At 35.1% G+C, this 19837-nt stretch overlaps 1 protein-coding gene across 1 annotated transcript in view; it reads left to right on the top strand.

The window, feature by feature from the left end:
• LOC132261025 (leucine-rich repeats and immunoglobulin-like domains protein sma-10) overlaps positions 1-18795 on the top strand; it is a 30917-nt gene extending 12122 nt beyond the window's left edge. Inside the window, exons 2-4 of the mRNA XM_059759518.1 lie at positions 816-976; positions 16064-16834; positions 18533-18795. Coding sequence (XP_059615501.1) covers positions 816-976; positions 16064-16799 — 897 coding nt within the window. The 3' untranslated portion in view covers positions 16800-16834; positions 18533-18795. The remainder of the gene's footprint in view (positions 1-815; positions 977-16063; positions 16835-18532) is intronic.
• The last annotated feature ends 1042 nt before the right edge of the window (positions 18796-19837 follow it).

Here is a 19837-nt window from a genome sequence, read left to right as displayed (position 1 = left end):
GCAATCGACATAAAAATGTATTAAAAATACATCAATTTGTAGTACATTTTTAAGCTAAATTTTTCATCAATTTTCTTAGCATTCTTCAAATTTTTCCGAATTTTTCTGCTCTTTTTCGCTAAACAACACTGTGCTCAATTTTGAGCTTTTTTCTGATTGAAATGAAGCAGGAAAACCGGAAGTCTAACTTCCATGGACTTTCCTTCAATCCTCTCATTTTTGAGGTTATTTTCATGGCGCTCTTTATACAATTCACTTGAGTGTTGATAGCATGAAGTATATTATTGAAATGGCATCGCTTTGCATGATGCGACATCTGTACATTTAAGTGCCGAATCAGTAGTTTGACTGTTTGTCGCTACATTTGCTAGTGTATCAATCGAATTGCTAAAATTTGAGCGAAAAATAGCTTAAAAATCAACTATTTCAAGCTCAACTTTTGAAACTGAGCATTTTATGTTCGCTAAGATGCGCTGAAAACTTCAAATCAATCCTAAAAACAGATTCTCTGGAAGTTTTAAGAGTCGCACGGATAAAAAATGGCGTCATTTTAGGTCTAAAACTCTTAAATTTGAGGTTATGATACTTAAAAAGTTCGTAAAGTAAGAAAAACTCATGTTTTAAGCACTGCTGAAGGGCAGGAATTGTCTGTGATTCTTCCGCAGAAATTGTGGAAGTGACAGGAAGTGTTAAACACTGTTTTAACCGCATTATCTCCCCCTTGACTGCTGACTGTCGTGCTGAAAAGCAAATAAATTTAATGGTGGTGTCTTATTTAAATTCCCTCACACTTCTCCCTTTTTCCATCTCTACAGGTAATGCCGACCGTACAATTGTCGAAGCTGTCGAATCTAACGAATTTATCACTGAGTGGAAATAGTTTCTCATATTTGCCCGCGGTGGCGCTATTGAATTTATTCAACTTGCGAGAGCTGCAACTCGATCGTCTCGAGCGCTTGACTCGAATTGATTCACGGTGAGTAAACATTAATTGCTTGCTCATGCTAATTAATCGTAAATAGCTCGGGATGGTGTGTTTTCTCACTCTGGAGGAAAAGCCACCCCCCACCCCCACCCCCACCCCGAGCCGCCGACCAGGGGGAAAATTGAAAGCCAAAAACACACACACATGGAAAATTTATTCAGAGTGAAATTGAAATAATTCTTCTTTGGCAGTCAATTTGAGAGGATTACGTTTTTGGGGTTATATTTGTGCTTAAGCAATTTTGCATTCAGTGGCATGGCAAATCGAAAATCATCCCTCTCACAGTGGGAAAAGCGAGGGTGGCAAACATCAGCGCGGTTACTCATTAATTTCTCACGAGAATATATGCACAGTGGCCGCCAAAGAAATAAGAACACGTGATGCACGCTTTGTTACTCAACATTTCTGTCGATCCTCTGAATATGCAGTGATGGGCGAATTTTTTACATTTTTACATTTACACAATTCTTTACATGGTAAAAAATGTTTTCTTTACACACTGTTCCGGTTGAAACATGCAGTAAATGAATGTTAAGATTTAAGTCCGAAATTGAGACACTATTTTTTACTATTTCTAACATTCTCAGCCAAGAAACTTAGTTAGTAATAGATATACATCTTAATCGCCAGGTTTAGGTGAAAAAAGGTTTCAAATTTCAGCTAGATTAGAAATATTAGTACCATTTCTAATTCTTGCACGGCGGTGTAAAATATGCCATTTCCCCCGCGAAAACCCGAATATATTTCAGCACACTAGATACTAACCACAACAAGGATCAAGTCCTGACTGAATCCTTGTTGATAAGATAAGATAAAAAGGAGAAAAATCAAATAATCTAATCTCCATATAAAGTCATTGAGCGCATCGAGTGTGTGACTCATCCATAGGTCGCTGGTTCATATCCGGCTCGAAGGACCATGTAAAGATTCTCTATCGGCTTTTTTAGAGAATGACTTCGCATGGAAATCCAGCAGCTTTCAATAAGTAAGCTTCCATCTTCCATTAATAATTGCAACTTCTCAGGACCACTTAGCCTTGTCCGCAGCACCTCCAGTGCTTCTTTCAGCGGCTAAGTCTCTGGCTAATATCAGCGGCACTCTTGCCATTCATATTAGCGGCCAGAGTCGGCTCTTTCCCTGCCTCTCACCAGCGGCTGCTCCTCTTCAAAGGAGCTCCAGTAAAAGCGGCAGTAGAGAAAGAAGTATTTTCTGAGGCTAAACCATAAGTTCAGTGCAAATCAGGAGGCACTCACCAGGAAGAATTCTTGCTTAAGCCCGGTGGCATTGAATTGCCGTTGACCGAAGGCATTTTTCAGTCCATACAGGACGCGCCTTGCACTGTTGCAGAAGATACTTTGTTCTCTAGAGGGAGCAAGGGGACCTCTTGAAGAAATCGAGAGGCGACTTTCGTCCAAGCAAAGTAATTCTCTAAAAAAGCCGATAGAGAATCTTTATACACACTTTATTTTTTACATGTTAAGAAAAAATGTAAAATGAAAATTGGGCTCAATTTTTCGAATCGAACATTTGTTAATATCGGGAATTTACTTCAGGCGTTTTTCCATGAAGCCAAAATTATTAAGAGTTTTGTGAATTTTACACCCTCGTTTAGAGCAATTAAGACCAAAATGTACAGACAGATTTCTCGGTTTTATGGTTCTTAGGCAAAACTTTAATCTCTTGCAATCCTTGAAATTCATGCCAAGATATTTGCTAAACATGAATTTTTCCCGCTGTGCATTCTGGATAAGCATAATAAGCAATCGTCACATTGTCCTTTTCGTTAGTCGTGGTTCGAAATTGTGTTCTTTCATTCATTCTTGACGAAAGTTGTAATTCCGTGAATATGTCGGGGCGAAAAACTTATGAAAAATATCAGAAGTTCAGATTTGAATTAGTGATTGAAAAAGGACAATACCTGCCATTGTGCTTAATTTGCAAAAAGACATTAAAAAAAAGTTAATAAAGTATATTTATAATCAAGAACATGTTATATTTTGATGATGAGTCTTGCACCAAAACAACGAAATGAAGCAATCGGCATGAAAATCGTCTTCTCTTGCCCAAAATCCAAAGAATGAAGTTTATAAAATGCGATCCGACATTTCTACAGATCTGTCCCAATTGCTGAATGGACATTCTTCTTCCTTGCTTGGTGTTTTCCTCGATGGTTAATCGGCAGCAGAAGCACCTCGAAAAGAATACAAAAATATACGATCAATTAGCAAATTTTCTTGTAAAATTAGAGTAAAACTTCGATATTCCATCAAACAAATGTATTGGAACATCAGTTGTTGAATTATTAACTTTACCTTACTCAATTTATGTCAACAATTTGCAGATTTTCCTGAGTTTTTCACTGTTTCTTTACAATTTTGCGACTTCTCGCGTATGTGACAAAAAGTATTTTCTGCAATTCCACGGGAATTCCACGGGAATTCCACGGGAATTCCACGGGAATTTCAGTAGTTTTTTTAAACTTCAGTAAAGAATTTTTACATTTTACTTTACATTTTACATTTTTTACACATTCTTTACATGTAAAATGTAAAGAGGTATTTTTTACCATGTAAAGGCACAACACTGGGTGGCTCTATTCAATTTAGAGTCACTGTATTTCATTGGCAGCCACTGTATTACATCCTTTCGAATCAAAGCATTATGCATTCCATCACTCAAAAATTCTCCTTGTTAAAGAGTTAAACTTCCGGCCTTTGCCAATTGAGGTGCTCCTCGAGAGCCTGATGAATTGCTGTCGAAGTCCTGATTCGCAATCTGTTCAGGGGCCGAACACCTGTTTGTTGATTGAAATTCACCTGAAGCATGTGAATTGGAGATGTTGTGCGCATTGTTGAGCAAAACGGGCGCTGCTCCTGTTGAGCAGCCCCCATTGAGTCGGGGGCGGGTGGTTATTGAAAGGTCCTGCCGCTGGCAGAGGAGTCTTGGGAGGCGTATCTGCCTGTAATTTACGGGACACTGGAGCAAATATCTTGAGGTTGTCATTCGATTTTGGGGGTGCGCCTCTTCCATTGTGACGGCACGGGTTAAAATTGGTGCTCTCGACCCACTTTGCTTCGCATTCAAGGCTCCGCACAAGGACGTAGAGACGATGAGAGTCTCTGGGGTTCTTTCAGACTCTTCTTTATCACAAAAAAAAAGATCTTCCTGGTGTTTTTCTAGGTTATGTGACACATTTAAGACATATTTAACCTCAATTTAATATTAATTCTTATGATTAAGTCGGAAAGATTGCAGAAAATTGACACTTTTCTTGATAATTGAGAGGAGGAAACGCTTTGAATTGTGCTCAAGTGTGACATAACCTCAAAAATAATATTTTGCACTTAGAAAATAATTACTTAGAACGATCTCTGACTAATTTTAGACACAAAATAAGACATTTTGAATTTATTATTCAATAATTGAAGCTATTGTTGACTTTTAAATGGCGTTTTTCGATATTTTTTGACGATATTTGAGGTTATGGTCAAAAGAACCTATTAAAATTATTACTCACAGATGTCTCTACTGACGTCTGGCCACACTGACCACTTGACAAGTGCTTCCGAGGTTCATTTTCACTTAAATTGTCCCAATTCGTTGAATATCTTTTCTTTTATGCACTGGAAACAAACACAAAAGCATTTTCTAGGTTATGTAATGTATCAAATTGATGTCTAGCACATCAATTCTCATGCTAAAATGGAAAAGATCGCTAGTAATTGGCAGAATTAAGCATTTGCAGTGTTATTCTGACACTTTGATGTCGAGAAACACAGTAAATTGTGCGAAAATTGAACATAACCTCAAAATTTTTGATTTGGACATTGAAAATGATCATTTAGAAAACTTTCTGGGCTATTTTGATCCTGAATAATCAGTTTTTGGTGATTTTGTGATCCGGAAAGCTCTCAAAATGAATCTTTGAAGGTTTATTAGTGATATTTTGAGGTTATGTTTGATTAGGACGCCCAGAATGAGCGGTTTTAAGTGGATTCTTGTAGAAATATAAGATTAAAAGCTAAGAAAATGAATTTAATCCAAGAATTAGTGTGCAAACTGTCAGAAAATAGCGACGGTTGAGATTCAAATTTGGCCACGATGGCCACAAAGTGCTTTCTAGTCACTTGATGAGTGCCAAATGAGTTCTGGCTACGCCTTTGGCTCCGCAAACGCACACACACACACGATCGGGGCGGGGGTATAAATCCATCAGTGGACACAAAACATACCCCAAACCCCAACATGCGATATACATAAATATACATTGGGGTGGTCGCACAAAAGATCCTGTTTACCCGCTCTCGAGAGCGCTGCACAATCCTGAAATTGTGCGATAGCTTAACAGTCGCCGAGGGTTTAATATTACAATGCCAAACATATTGCTGATTGTACTCACTGGCCATCGCTGAGGACAAAGGGTGGATAATATGGTTGGAAGTGGTGTACACTTTTAGCAGAAGTGTTTGGTCAGTGTTTGAGAAGTGGAAGTGTTGTAAAAATTCAAGAAATTCGAGAAATTCATCTCATTTTTCATGGTTTTCAGTCTCATAGACAAATAATAAACACTCTAAAATATTTATTTATTGCCTCTAAATGCTATAATTTCGGAAAGAAAATCTACTTTCGTCAATTTTTTCTCTAAAACAAAGACTGATCCGTATTCGTATTTGTAATAGGATCAATGGTAATTGCTATTGATGCTGCAGAGTTTTTGATTCTTGGTTTTTTCCCTGTTTTCCCGGACCAGGAAGTCAATATTTTAATATCAATTTCAACTCTTTTAGGCCATTTATTGCATTCAAAAGACATCTAATATAAAGAAGAAGAATATTTACTACATTCGAGCCTTTTTTACAATTTTATACTGAGAAGTCTTTGAGTTGCGGCTACCGCCGTCGGTCAAAACAGCCTCAGCGGGAAAAGAAAACGACAGAAAAGCCTTGCATTATTAGCTGAATTGTCCCAAAATACTTTACAAAAATTAATACTGACTTAAAAACTGTTTTGTATATGAGAAACAAGACGAAAAACCATAAAGGATCTCAAAGAATAAGTTTTCTAATGGAGTTTGAGGTTTAATTACAAAAATATCTGTGATAAACTGTAAGTTTTGCCCAGAAAAACCAATGAAAACCACTCAATTTGTATCATATTAATCAAGAGCACTTCTTTCAGGAACAGAAACAAGCAATTTATGTCCTTTCCTTCGAGTATTAATCCTTTAGAAAGGGTTGTAAATATTCTCTTGTTGTTCTTATTTGACAAAAAATAAGGTAAAATGTCCAAAATTTGACTTGAACGACCGTTACAAACAATACTCTTGAAGTTCCAAATACTCTAGGAGATTGACTATATATAACCAACTCCTCCTGCTGCGCCATCTCGCGGTGTTTCCTGTTCCTACAGGCAAAAACACTCCATCGCTTCGCGATCACAAAACGACTGACTGATTCGCACTCTTCTCCGCGTCACTCTCAGTGCTGCGCCTCTACCGTCGAATAATGCTTACAGCGAGAGTCTCGTCAGAAGCAGAAGGCCGCCAAGACAGTGGCATTTTCGCCACAAATTCTCCAGAAATACCCCAATTGGGCAGGAATTTGACTTACAATCTCTACGATATTTCATCCATTTCCATGCAAAATTAACTTCTTGCAAGATTCTTAATGCTTAAAAACAGATTTTCCTTCTCGTATACAAAAGAGAATGTTTTCTTCTGATTTTTTTTTCTCATAAATAGAAAAAAATAAGTGGAAGAAAGTGTCAGGATTTTTACCATACAAACTTGGAAGTGTTGGAAGTGGTGTACAGATGATTTTCAGTCTATTTAGTGACAAAAAACACGCGAAAATATCTTTTAAACACAAGAATCTTTAATTTCTCAGCACAAAATGTGTTAGGAAAAACGCTCAAATAATCTATTTTCTTCAATTTTTCTCTGGGATAAGGCCTGATTCTTATTTCTAATAGAATCAATGGCAATTGCTATTGATGAGTGGACTTAATGCCGCAGAGACTTTGATTCTTGGCTTTTCCCGGGTTTTCCAGACCAGAAAGTCAATATTTTAATATCAATTTCAACTCTTGGAGGCCATTTATTGCATTCAAAAGACATCTGATATAAAGAATAAGAATATTTATTACAATTCAGTCATTTTTACAATTTTATACTGAGAAGTCTTTGAGTTGCGGCTGCCGCCGTCGGTCAAAACAGCCTCAGCGGGAAAAGAAAACGACAGAAAAGTCGTCCATCGTTGGCTGAATTGTCCCAAAATACTGTTTTATAAATGAGAAGGATGACGAGATAACAGAAAGGATCTCAAGGAATAAGTTTTCTAATGGATTTTGAGGCTTAATTACAAAAATATCTGTGATAAACAGCATTTTTGCCCAGGAAAAGCAATGAAAACCACGCGTTTTATCATATAAATCAAGAGCACTTCTTTCAGGAACAGAAACAAGCAATTTATGTCCTTTCCTTCGGGTGGAAGTTCATTAAAAAGGATCGTAAATATTCTATAAAGTTTCCAAAATTAGATTTCAACGATCTTTCCGAACACAATCTCTACGATATCTCAGCGATTCCCATGCAAAATAAGCTTCTTGCAAGATTCTTAACACTTAAAAATAACATTTTCCTCCTCATAAGGGTAAATGGGGCAGCTTCAGATTGGGGCAGTTTCAGATTTCTTAATTTTCTCAGAGATTTTTACATGAATAAATTCCTGGTCTTCACACAATGTTTGTAGTCCTTAAGGACTACAATTGACGAAAATTTGCACAGGATTGCCTTGACTGTTTAGATAAAATAAGTGAAAATTGAAAATCACTCACAAACTAGAATTTTGCTGCCGAATTGATTGCGTGTTTTCTCCATTAAAAAAGCCACAATTCGCGTGAAACACAATCAAAGGTTATTGAGAGTTAAGTAGAGATTCTAAATATGCCCGAACTTTTCCTCCTTGGCACGGCCTTTTCAGTGGGTGGTGGAAAATGCACAAACACTGCACACGGGGCAGTTTCGGATCGCCACGGACTGACAACAGCGCGCTCTGACAGTCTGACGCAACATCACGGTCGAAATTTTCTTGTGGCAAATATTGAAGATTTTTCACAAAGTGCCGTTCTGTGCTGCATTGCTTCATCACGTTAAACGACTTCTTAGTGGAAAAGTGAGAAAATACACGCGAAAATCACTGATTAGAGCAGAAATTTCGAGAACATTTTGCGCGGCACTTTCGCGGCGCGTCAAGTTGCCACCACTCACGCATGGTGGCGTTGCGACACAGGAAAAATGACGGGCAACTTGCTTTTCGCTCAGACATTTTGACAGTCCGTGCAAGGGTCCAGAAAAGTCGCGAAAATATTACTTTAAAGGCGATTTTTAGCGAAATAAACAGTTTCAGTGCGTAGATTAGAAACCAAAGTGATCATTTGTCCGCGATTTTACAATTCCACAATGGAATTTAAGGTAAATATAAGTGAAAATCTGAAACTGCCCCAGAGCAATCCGAAACATCCCCGTGCGGGGCAGTTTCAGATAAATTACAATATTATTTTCATTCCTCTTTTAGAGGAAAAAGGATCAGTTTTAATGCCCAATGAAAGGCATTTTCTGAAGCTCAACAGACGAGAGTTTATTTGAGCGTTGTGATCATTTCAATATATTCAGCCGATTTTTCAAGAAAAAATCCTAAAGTTGGAACAGCATTTCGAATCTGAAGCTGCCCCACTTACCCCTAATCTCCGAGGGAATATGTGAGAATAAGTTCTTTTCTGATTTCTTCTCATAAATGGAAGAAATAAGTGTTTTGAAGTGGTGTACAGATTTCTGGGCAAATTATCCTCCCCCTTGGCTGCCGAAGAAGCCCACGCTGACAGAGAGACAATGGCCAGGGGTGGCTGCATCGCTTTTAAGGGATGGACAGAGAGTCGCATGGTCAGCTCAACAAATTACCAAACGACGAACGACGGACGGCGACCAACAATGGAGCGTCCCGAGATCATTTGCATATTAAATTCCCACCCCCATCGGCGTGCGCGTGTTTACTTGGCGCCCAGCTTCTTTATGAAATTATCAAATTTCCAGGGGGGTGGGGTGGGGGTTGGTGGGCGTCCGAAGGAGGGAAATTGAAACTCAGCCGGGGATTGTGTTCCATATCAGAGACACACTGTTTAAATTCTTCAGCAAACACGAAGCGCTTAATATGCGGGGGATGTTTCGTGGGGATGTCGAGGGATTTGTCGGGGACAAGGGGGAGATAATATGCCACAAATCTGTACAACGACTTCCAAACCACTTCCAGCACTTTAAATTCTTAGACAGTTTAAGGTTTCATGCAAGATTTCTCAAAAAATCCACTTAAAACCACCTTTTTAAAGCACATTTTTCAATCATAACCTCAAAATGATGACTAAAAGGACTTAAAAGATTGAAATTAGAAGCTTTATAGATGATAAAATCATTACCAAACTCAAAATTGCTGTAAAAAGTGGTCGAAAAAAGCAATTCCCAAGTTTACAGCACTCTTTTTGAGGTTATGTTCAATTTAAAATCCTCTGCAGAATTTTCAACCAAGGGGAAAATCACTGGCGCAAGTTGAGATCATTAACTTCGGTGATTATTCAATCTTTTTATCGATTATTTGTGATTTTAAGTCAAATTCTGATAATTTTTTGATTTTTTTCTGAATATTTAATCAAAATTTGATTATTTTTTGAATATTTTTGTATTCTTTTTTGAATATTAATTGAAAAATTGTTTATTTTACACAAATTCGGATTATTTTTTTTATTATTTGTGATTTTAATTCAAATTTTGATTTTTTTTTCAATTCTATTTGAGAAAAAATTCTTTTTTTTTAAATTATTTCATTCGGAATTTGATTCTTTTGATTTTTTTTGTAATTTTACTTTGGAAAAAAATATTTTTTTTTGATATTTTATTTAGAATTTGAATATTTTTAAATTCTACTTTGGGAAATAAATATATTTTTTATTATTTATTTGATTCAAAATTTTATTATTTTACCATTTTAATTTGGAATACAATAATTTTTTGATTATTTTATTCAGAATTTGTTTTTTTTTCAACTTTACTTTGGAAAATAATAATTTTTGGATTATTTTTCAATTTATTTCGAGAAAATATTCATTTTTTTAATGACTCAATTCAGAATTTGGTTATTTTAAATTTTTGTAATTTTTTTTGGGAAATAAAATTTTTTTCCAATTATTTTTCAATTTTATTTGAGAAAATATAATTTTTTTGGGCTATTTAATTCAGAATTTGTTTATTTTGATTTTTTTTGTCATTTTACTCGGGATAATAATTTTTTTTTTAAATTATTTATTCAAAATAAGATTTTTTTTCAATGTTAGTTGAGAAAATAATCTTTTTTTTTTAAATTATTCAAACCATAATTTGATTATTTTTCAATTTTACTTGGGAAAATAATCATTTTTTGATTATTTTACTCAAATATTTCAAATAATCAATTTTTTACCACTTCTTCAACTGTTTTCTGACACAAATTTCTGATTAATCACAAATCTTATTCAGATTTTTCCATCTCAAGAAATTAAAGTTCATTCATAGCAAATTTGTGTCTTGATTTTTTAGTTTTATGCCATAGAAAATGTTTAAAAACACTTTTGATCAAATTGTGAGGTTATGAATGCTGTTCTTCATCTAATTTTCACCTTTTTACCCCAGAAAATTACTGAATATGACAAAGAACGCAATGTTTCTACAAGGAAATGACGTAAAATTTGTCACTTTTGAGCAAAAACAGCGGAAAAAACTAAGAAAAAAGACAATTTTTGAGGTTATGATTGACTTTTAAGCTTTTTCTTACCTAATATGAAGTTATTTTAAACAGAAAAGCTCAACTTTACCAAGAAAAACAGAGAAAATCCTAGATTAAACACAATTTTCATGATTTAGAGGATTTTTTAATCCCAAAAATCTGTCTTAAATCAATCACATAACCCAGAAAAAGCAAGAAAATTGATTTTTCCAAACAGAATTATGTAGAAAATGTCTCAATTTGTTGAAATAAAAAGGTTTTACAGTGGAAATATTCCATTAATATACTTCCATGAAGTTGTACACCACTTCCAGTCATAATATCTGCCCCTTGGCCGGGGATGTTGGAATGCTCCACGCCAGGATGCCTTCAATTTTGAGGAGAGACAAATGCGGGGCGGGAATCTTGTGAGAAATACGAGATCTGTGATGCCCAAAAATTTCCATTCCAACAAATAATATAAACTGCTTCTTGTCGTGCACAGCAAATTTCAATCAATATATATGTTGTCAAGGGATTATTCCCGAGATTACCCTTAAACGCCAAATGCTTTGCTGTTGTTTGGAAATTTAAGGAGCATTCCTGGAAATAGAACACAAAGACAATTAACAATGCATGATTCAACAGTGGTGGAAATTACGGAAAAAATTGAGAATTCACAGTAAATGAATTTATTTTTATCGCTTTTTTATTTAATTAAAAGCTTGACTTAATTAAAAGTGGAAATTTGAAAATATTTATATATTTAGTTCTTCATTATTTTTCAATTTTACGTGGAAAATAATCATTTTTGGTTATTTTTATTCACATTTTAATTGTTTGAAAGTAAAAATCAATATTTATATATTTAATTGAGACCATTAAGATCCTTCAAACATTGGCTAATGATTTTTTTTCCTAGTATCAAATCGACGGGTGCCTCGAAAACTATCAAAAGTCAAAATTGCCATTTTTCAGCAGAACGATTTCAAGATTTTCGCTGCAAAATTTGCCAAATTTATTTTAAAAAAGCCTTCAAATCGTCCGTTAAAGTGCAAATATTGCTCTGAATTTTTTATTTTTTGAATATTTCAGTTGATTTTATCGGTATTTATTGGAATTTTTGACTAAAATATGGCAAAATTAATGGAAAACCTGAAAATTTTGACTTTATAAGTTCTTAAAATCAACTTTTCATACTTCAATTCAAATTTTCTCTTAAAGTTTTCAAGTGAAAAAATTTAAAAGATATGAGAAATATTCATTTAAAGTCTTGAAAAACATTTTAGAATAATTCTGAACATTTCAAATTATTTTCTGACTGCGTTTCAGTGCAATTTTTGAGACATTTTTCTTGGCGTAAAATAATTAATATTCGACTCTTTTTTCCCATTTGTGCTTTTGAGATAAATAAGATTTTTTTCTATTTTCTCATAAGATACAAATCTTAAAATTCTTGTACAGAAAGACAAATGAAAAGCTATTGAAAAATTCATAAGACGAAAACTATAATAAATCGACTTTTCATAGTTTTCATTCACCCTCGTAGTTGAAATAATCAAATTCTGAATAAAAAATTTAAAAAAAAAGATTATTTTCCCACGTTTTCCCAAGTAGAATTGAAAATAATCTAATTTTGAATAAAATAATCACAAAATTATTTTTTTTCCAAATAAAATTGAAAAATAATCAAATTTTGAATTGAAAAAAAAAGATTTTTCCTAAGTATAATTCCAAAAAAATCTAAATAATCTAATTCAGAATAAAATAATCTTTAAAAAATGATTATTTTCCCAAGTAAAATAGAAAAATAATCAAATTTTGAATAAAAAATAATCTTAAAATTATCATTTTTTACGTAAAAATTGATAAATAATCAAATTTTGAATAAAATAATCACAAAATTTTTTTTTCCGAGTAAAATAGAAAAATAATCAAATTTTGAATAAAAAATAATCTTAAAATTATCATTTTTTACGTAAAAATTGATAAATAATCAAATTTTGATGTAAAAGAATGATTATTTTCCTAAGTAAAATTGCAAAACAAATTATTAAAAAAAAAATCAAATTCTGAATTAAGAATTCATGAAAAATTATTACTTTCCCAAGTAAAATTGAACAATAATTAAATTTTGAGCAAAGAATATTAAAAAATTATTTTATTTCCAAGTAAAATAGAAAAATAATCAAAGTAATCAAAATCTGTGTTATATATTTAAAAAAAAAAGATTATTTTCAATCAATTAATCAGAATATTTACAATTATATTCAATTATATTCAAATTTTGATTGAATATTCCGGAAAATAATTAAAAAGAAATCAGAATTTTGTATGAAATCATCAAAATTTGCATTAAAATCACAAATAAAATGGTCTCAAATCGCAATTGATTTCCCCCTTTGGACATAAACAGAGCCTAAAAAAAATTGGATGAAAAGAAATGAGGAAAAATAGCAGAGAAAATCCGATTACAGACAAGCCGGATAATGTGGCCATTGATTCCCGTGTCCGGGATTAGTTGTGCGCATTAAAATCGCTTTGGATAGCGATGAGATGTGTCCACAGTTAACCCATTCGTGTCACTCAAGCGTCCACGCTCAGGTGCGCTTCACGGCGGAAATTGAATGGCAAATATTTGCGGACAATTATTTGAAAAATTCCCTATTGATTCAGGACTCTTCACTGAGTGAAATTCACAAGGATTACAAGTTTCTCTCTCTCGCTTTTGGGTGGTTTGCGAAATTTGGCCAATTTAATCATATCGACGGGTGAATCGAAGACTATTGAAAGTCTGTTTGGATTGATCTTAATGTCTTTCATCGGCAAAAATTAAAGAAATACGATTTTTCTTAAAAACTCTCGCGTGTAGAAAATTTCTCAATGTTGCGTTGAAAAGTGTGAAAAGTCGACTTTTGATAGTTTACGCCCAAGGGGCTAATCACTAGTGCAAATTGAGACCATTAACTTTGTGATTATTCCATCTTTTTCCTCGATTATTTCGTGATTTTTACTCAAATTTTGATTATTTTCTCAATATTTCATTAAAATTTGATTATTTTTTTGAATATTTCTCTATTATTTCCTGATTATTTCATTAAAAATTAATTATTTTATACAAATTTTGATTTTTTGTACATTTTTTTATTGATTTTTTTTATTATTTCCTTAAATATTTGATTCAAAAATTTATTATTTCGTACAAGATTCTCACTAATCTTTTTTTATTATTATTTTCTGAATATAAATTTTTTCTGTAATCAAATTTTGAATATAATTGAATAATTGTGAATATTCTGATTAATTGATTATTATTGATTGAAAAAAAAATCTTTTTTTCATATTTTATTTAGAATTTGATTATTTTTCAATTTTGCTTTGGAAAATATGTATTTTTTTTGATAATCCAATTCAAAATATGATTTTTTTTCTTAATATTCTTGAGAAAATATTCATTTTTTCTTACTTTTTTCATTCAATATTTGGTTACTTTGGTTTTTTGTCATTTTATTTGGGAAAATAATTTTTTTTTTCAATTATTTTTCAATTTTATTTGATAAAAATATTCTTTTTTTGACTATTTTATTCAGTTTTTGATAATATTTTGATTTTTCTTTGTGATTTAACTGCGGAAAAATAATCTTTTTATTATTATGTATTCAAAATTAGATTTTTTTTTGCAATTTTAGTTGAGAAAATAATCTTCTTTTCATTATATAAATCATAATTTGATTATTTTTTCAATTTATCTTGGGAAAATAATGGGCAGGAAAAATGTAAAAAGTTGATTTTTACGAATTGTTTGAAAAAAAAGTACACAAAAATTATCAAAAATCGTCTTTTTGTAGCAAATTTCTTCCAATTTGTCTATTAATTCTGCGTATTTTAGTGAATATTTCAAACAAATAGGGGTAAGTGGGGCAGCTTCAGATTCAAAATGCTGTTCCAACTTTAGGATTTTTTCTTGAAGAATCGGCTGAATATATTGAAATGATCACAATGCTCAAATAAACTCTCGTCTGTTGAGCTTCAGAAAATGCCTTTCATTGGGCATTAAAACTGATCCTTTTTCCTCTAAAGGAGAATGAAAATAATATTGTAATTAATCTGAAACTGCCCCGCACGGGGATGTTTCGGATTGCTCTGGGGCAGTTTCAGATTTTCACTGATATTTACCATAAATTCCATTGTGGAATTGTCGAATCGCGGGCAAATGATCACTTTGATATCTATTCTACGCACTGACACTGTTTATTTCGCTAAAAATCGCCTTTAAAGTAATATTTTCGCGACTTTTCTGGACCCTTGCACGCACTGTCAAAATGTCTGAGCGAAAAGCAAGTTGCCCGTCATTTTTCCTGTATCGCAACGCCACCATGCGTGAGTGGTGGCAACTTGACGCGCCGCGAAAGTGCCGCGCAAAATGTGTTCTCGAAATTTCTGCTCTAATCAGTGATTTTCGCGTGTATTTTCTCACTTTTCCACTAAGAAGTCGTTTAACGTGATGAAGCAATGCAGCACAGAACGGCACTTTGTGAAAAATCTTCAATATTTGCCACAAGAAAATTTCGACCGTGATGTTGCGTCATTCTGTCAGAGCGCGCTGTTGTCAGTCCGTGGCGATCCGAAACTGCCCCGTGTGCAGTGTTTGTGCATTTTCCACCACCCACTGAAAAGGCCGTGCGAAGGAGGAAAAGTTCGGGCATATTTAGAATCTCTACTTAATTCTCAATAACCTTTGATTGTGTTTCACGCGAATTGTGGCTTTTTTAATGGAGAAAACACGCAATCAATTCGGCAGCAAAATTCTAGTTTGTGAGTGATTTTCAATTTTCACTTATTTTATCTAAACAGTCAAGGCAATCCTGTGCAAATTTTCGTCAATTGTAGTCCTTAAGGACTACAAACATTGTGTGAAGACCAGGAATTTATTCATGCAAAAATCTCTGAGAAAATTAAGAAATCTGAAGCTGCCCCAATCTGAAGCTGCCCCATTTACCCCTAACAGTGGAAAAATAATCAAAAATTATTTAATTTCTGGTGTTTTTGCAGTCATTTAAGTGTCCAAGTGGGCGGAGCTTTTTGTTAGTAAGAAATGCGAAACATTTTTAGCTTCTAAGTGTAAATTAGTTTGTAAAATTTTCCAAAAATTGTTTCAAACTGCATTTTAATCGAAACTCTAACCGTCAAAATCCAATTCAAGTAGTTTCCAAGTGGGCGTGGCTTAGAAATGGGCGGTTCCTGCGCTCTCAAAGACATAAAGTTTATTGTATCCTTTCTCTCTCCGCAGGGCTTTTGTGGACAATACCCATCTTCAGCACGTGTCACTGGATGGGAATCAGGCATTCTGTGATCTGCCGCCGCGCCTCTTCCACGGCAATCCCAACTTGGAGGATGTGTCGATGCGCGGCGGCGGCCTGAGGACACTGGATGCCGTGCAGTTTCCGCTGGATCGACTGCGACGTCTGCAGCTGGCGGACAATCCGCTGGAGTGCAATTGCTCGCTGCTGTGGCTGTGGCGACTGGTGCACGAGGAGGAGCGCCTGGATGCGGAGGGCGGCGCCCCGAGTAGCCTCAGTCTGGACAGCGAGGCCATCGGCTGCGACGTGGTGGAGGACAACGTGCGCCTCCGCCGACGTTTGAAGGACATGTCCGAGGGTGAGATGGAGTGTCCGGCACGCCTGGTCACCATCGTGTGCGCCGTGCTGTCGGTGCTGCTCGTGACGATGGCGGGCGTGAGTGTTGTGCTGTATCTGCAGTTCGCGCGACGCCGGAAGCGCATCATGGAGGAGCGCAAGAATGTGAATGAGCGCATTGTGCCACAGCAGATTGACAAGATGGAGCTGGAGCGATATCTGCAGGCCCAGGCGCTGACCAGTGAGTATCGCACGCTGCGCCCCTGGGAGATTCCCATCAAGGAGGCCGAGCGCGAGGAGCCGGATCACTATGAGAAGTTCGACTACTTCGATCACCGTCGCATGCCGACGCCCAAGGGCACCCCCACGCCCCACGTCGTCTACGTATGACTCCCAGGAGTCCAGCAGCGTCACATCATTCACAGGTAAAAACTCCCGGGGCGGCACTTCTTCGCGCGCACATCCCGCTCTCCACTGCGCCATGTCGCCGCGCGTGTACATAAAGTCTCTTAGATGACTAGTTGAGATATAGATTAAGGTTAGCACTGTATTTGATAAGAGCCTACAACTCTAGTTTTTCCCTTCCTTTCTTCAAAATTCATTCAATGAATTTCAACACACTTCGTGGACAAATTCCATCATTAATTGTCAATTTTGACATGACAAAATGTCTCCAAAATGACAAGAGAAGTACTTAAGAAGTGAAAATGTTGAGAAAATCACAATTTTCCTTTCCCGAACGCTTCTTTTACTGCCAAAATTATCTAAATCCTTTGGATTTCTTTTGATTTTTACGTAGAATCAATCAAAATAATAATTTTCTAGGTTATGTCACGAATTAAGGAGAGATTTAGTGAATAATTCACATTCTGGCACATCAATTCTTATGCTTAAGTCAGAGAAATTGCAACTTTGATGCCAAGAAACACTGCAAATTGTGCTAAGATCCAACATAACCTCAAAAATAATACTTTAGTCTTTGAAAATGTTTATTTAGACAACTTTCTGGCCAATTTTCATGCTGAATCAGCAATTTTAAGTTCGTTGGAACATCATAAGAGACACTTTTGTGATCTAGAAAGCTTTCGAGTGGAGTTTTTGAAGATCTTTTAGTGATATTTTGAGGTTATGATAAGAAAAGATGTCCAAAAACAGTGGTTTTAAGTCGATTCTTATGTTTAAGTCAAAGAAATTGCCACTCTAATGCCAAGAAACACTGCAAATTGTGCTAAAATTCAACATAACCTTAAAAATAATAATTTGGACTTGGAAATTGATTATTTAGAAAACTCTCTGGACGATTTTGACTCTTAATCAGCAATTTTAAGTTCGTTTGTGATCTAGAAAGCTTCCACAACAGCAAAAAGTATAAAGCATTCGAGGTCCTCCACATCTTCTCATCGGGAAATAGAAATGTTAATAAGAAGAAAGATTATTGTGGAGAAGAAAAGGAGTTTGAGCTAAAAAGGCCATTTCTGTGAGTTTCCACAAAAAGAAAGCTTCCAAACTGAGTATTAGATAATTTTTGAATAATATTTTGAGGTTATGGTTGAAAAAGATCCCCAAAAAAGGGTTTTTATGTGTTTTTTTAATAGAAATATTGAAAGGAAACTTAAGAGATTTGTTATAATTTGCAGATTTTCTGAGGAAACAGTCTAAAATTTTTGAGTCTTCTAAGTTTCAGGTATTTTTGACAGATTTAATGCATATTATCCTCCCCTTACATTTTCTCACCTTTTTTCACCACTTTATCAACCTCAAAAACATTCTTGAGAAAGTAATTTCCTCACAAAACACCCAGAGAACTGTCAAATCCCGCCCATTTTTAAGCTCCGCCTCTTTTTTGAATACCACGAAGTGTTGCTTTTCTTCCCCTCCCCCCCAAAAATCAGTGTCTTTCGCATTTTCTTCCGGGAGAATATCTTCCATATGAATTAAAAAAAAAGGTAAAAAATAAGGTGCTTAAAAACTATTGGAAAAAAAGGAGTATTTCTTTCTTCTTTAAACATTTTGTCAAAGGCAATCCAAGAACATGTTGCAGTTGAGAGTGAAATGTGCGCACGCGCGCGCCTCTTTGAGTGTCTCTCATAGGAAATCTATATATATTCTATTGAATAATTTAGCTGAAGATGAAGAAGAAGAAGATGGCAAAAAAAAATTGTGCAAAGACAAAGTGCAAATGTAAGTGAAGCAAAGGTAAAAGAAAAAAAGAGAGAGCGAAATTAGCATGAGACATTTGAGAAAAAGCAATAAAAAGAAAGCACAAGAACAAGAAGGAGGGTGTGTGAACGGGGGGTTTTGAGGGTAAATTGAGAAAATTATTGGATATAATATATTGACTATTTTCATATTCTATGAAAAGGGATATTTGTATAAAAAATATTTATAAAGAAGAAGAAGGAAAAGAAAAACAATGTAATATTAATCATAAATTTATGTGAAAGAATGAACAGCAATCACACACAATACACAGAGTGGAATTCTCTGATCCTTTCTCCACCCCTCCCCCCACAACCACCCCCTCCAACCCCTTTGAAACACTGACCAGAATCACACTTTTGTGTGCGAGGCTTTGGGATTAGCGCCGAGGTGAAATACAGCGGAAAATAATTTCATTTTGACCAAAACCCAGGGACATTTATCGCACATTCGCGGATTTATCTGGGGGATTCTTGTGTACATTTTCATTTATTTTAATGCCCCATTTCTGTGGCTCACCGCCAATTTCATAATTGAGCGACGTGGAATTAATTTTTCAAGCCCAGCCAGAGAGAAGAAGAAAAAACACCAGCCCCAGCATAAATCACAGAGCAAAAAGGGCAAATAGGGGAGGGGAGGGGTCATTCGGACCACATGAATTCTAACCTGTGTTTTTGTCACCTCCTGAAGAGAGAGTCTGAAAGTGGGCGACGTGCGAAAGGATATGAATTTGAAGAGGAAAAATCAATAAAAAAAATAGAAATAAATAATAAAAAACTAGGTAAAGAGCAAAAGGCAAGGGGTAAACATGTGGCACAATCACGGTTCACTGAGAACGCAATCTTCGCAATCCCAAACGCAATCCGCAATCCCTAGTGTAAAATCGCAATATTTTGGCGCAATCACCGCAATTCTAAGCGCAATCTTAAGCGCAATCCGCAATCCCAGGAGTAAAATCGCAATATTTTGGCGCAATCACCGCAATTCTAAGCGCAATCTTAAGCGCAATCCGCAATTCCAGGAGTAAAATCGCAATATTTTGGCGCAATCACCGCAATTCTAAGCGCAATCTTAAGCGCAATCCGCAATTCCAGGAGTAAAATCGCAATATTTTGGCGCAATCACCGCAATTCTAAGCGCAATCTTAAGCGCAATCCGCAATTCCAGGAGTAAAATCGCAATATTTTGGCGCAATCACCGCAATTCTAAGCGCAATCTTAAGCGCAATC

The sequence above is a fragment of the Phlebotomus argentipes genome, unplaced genomic scaffold (assembly GCF_947086385.1).
Source record: "Phlebotomus argentipes unplaced genomic scaffold, Phlebotomus argentipes genome assembly contig_25, whole genome shotgun sequence".
Lineage (NCBI taxonomy): Eukaryota > Metazoa > Arthropoda > Insecta > Diptera > Psychodidae > Phlebotomus > Phlebotomus argentipes.
Note: the sequence above shows the minus strand (reverse complement) of the source record. Positions and strands in the feature narration are given on the sequence as shown.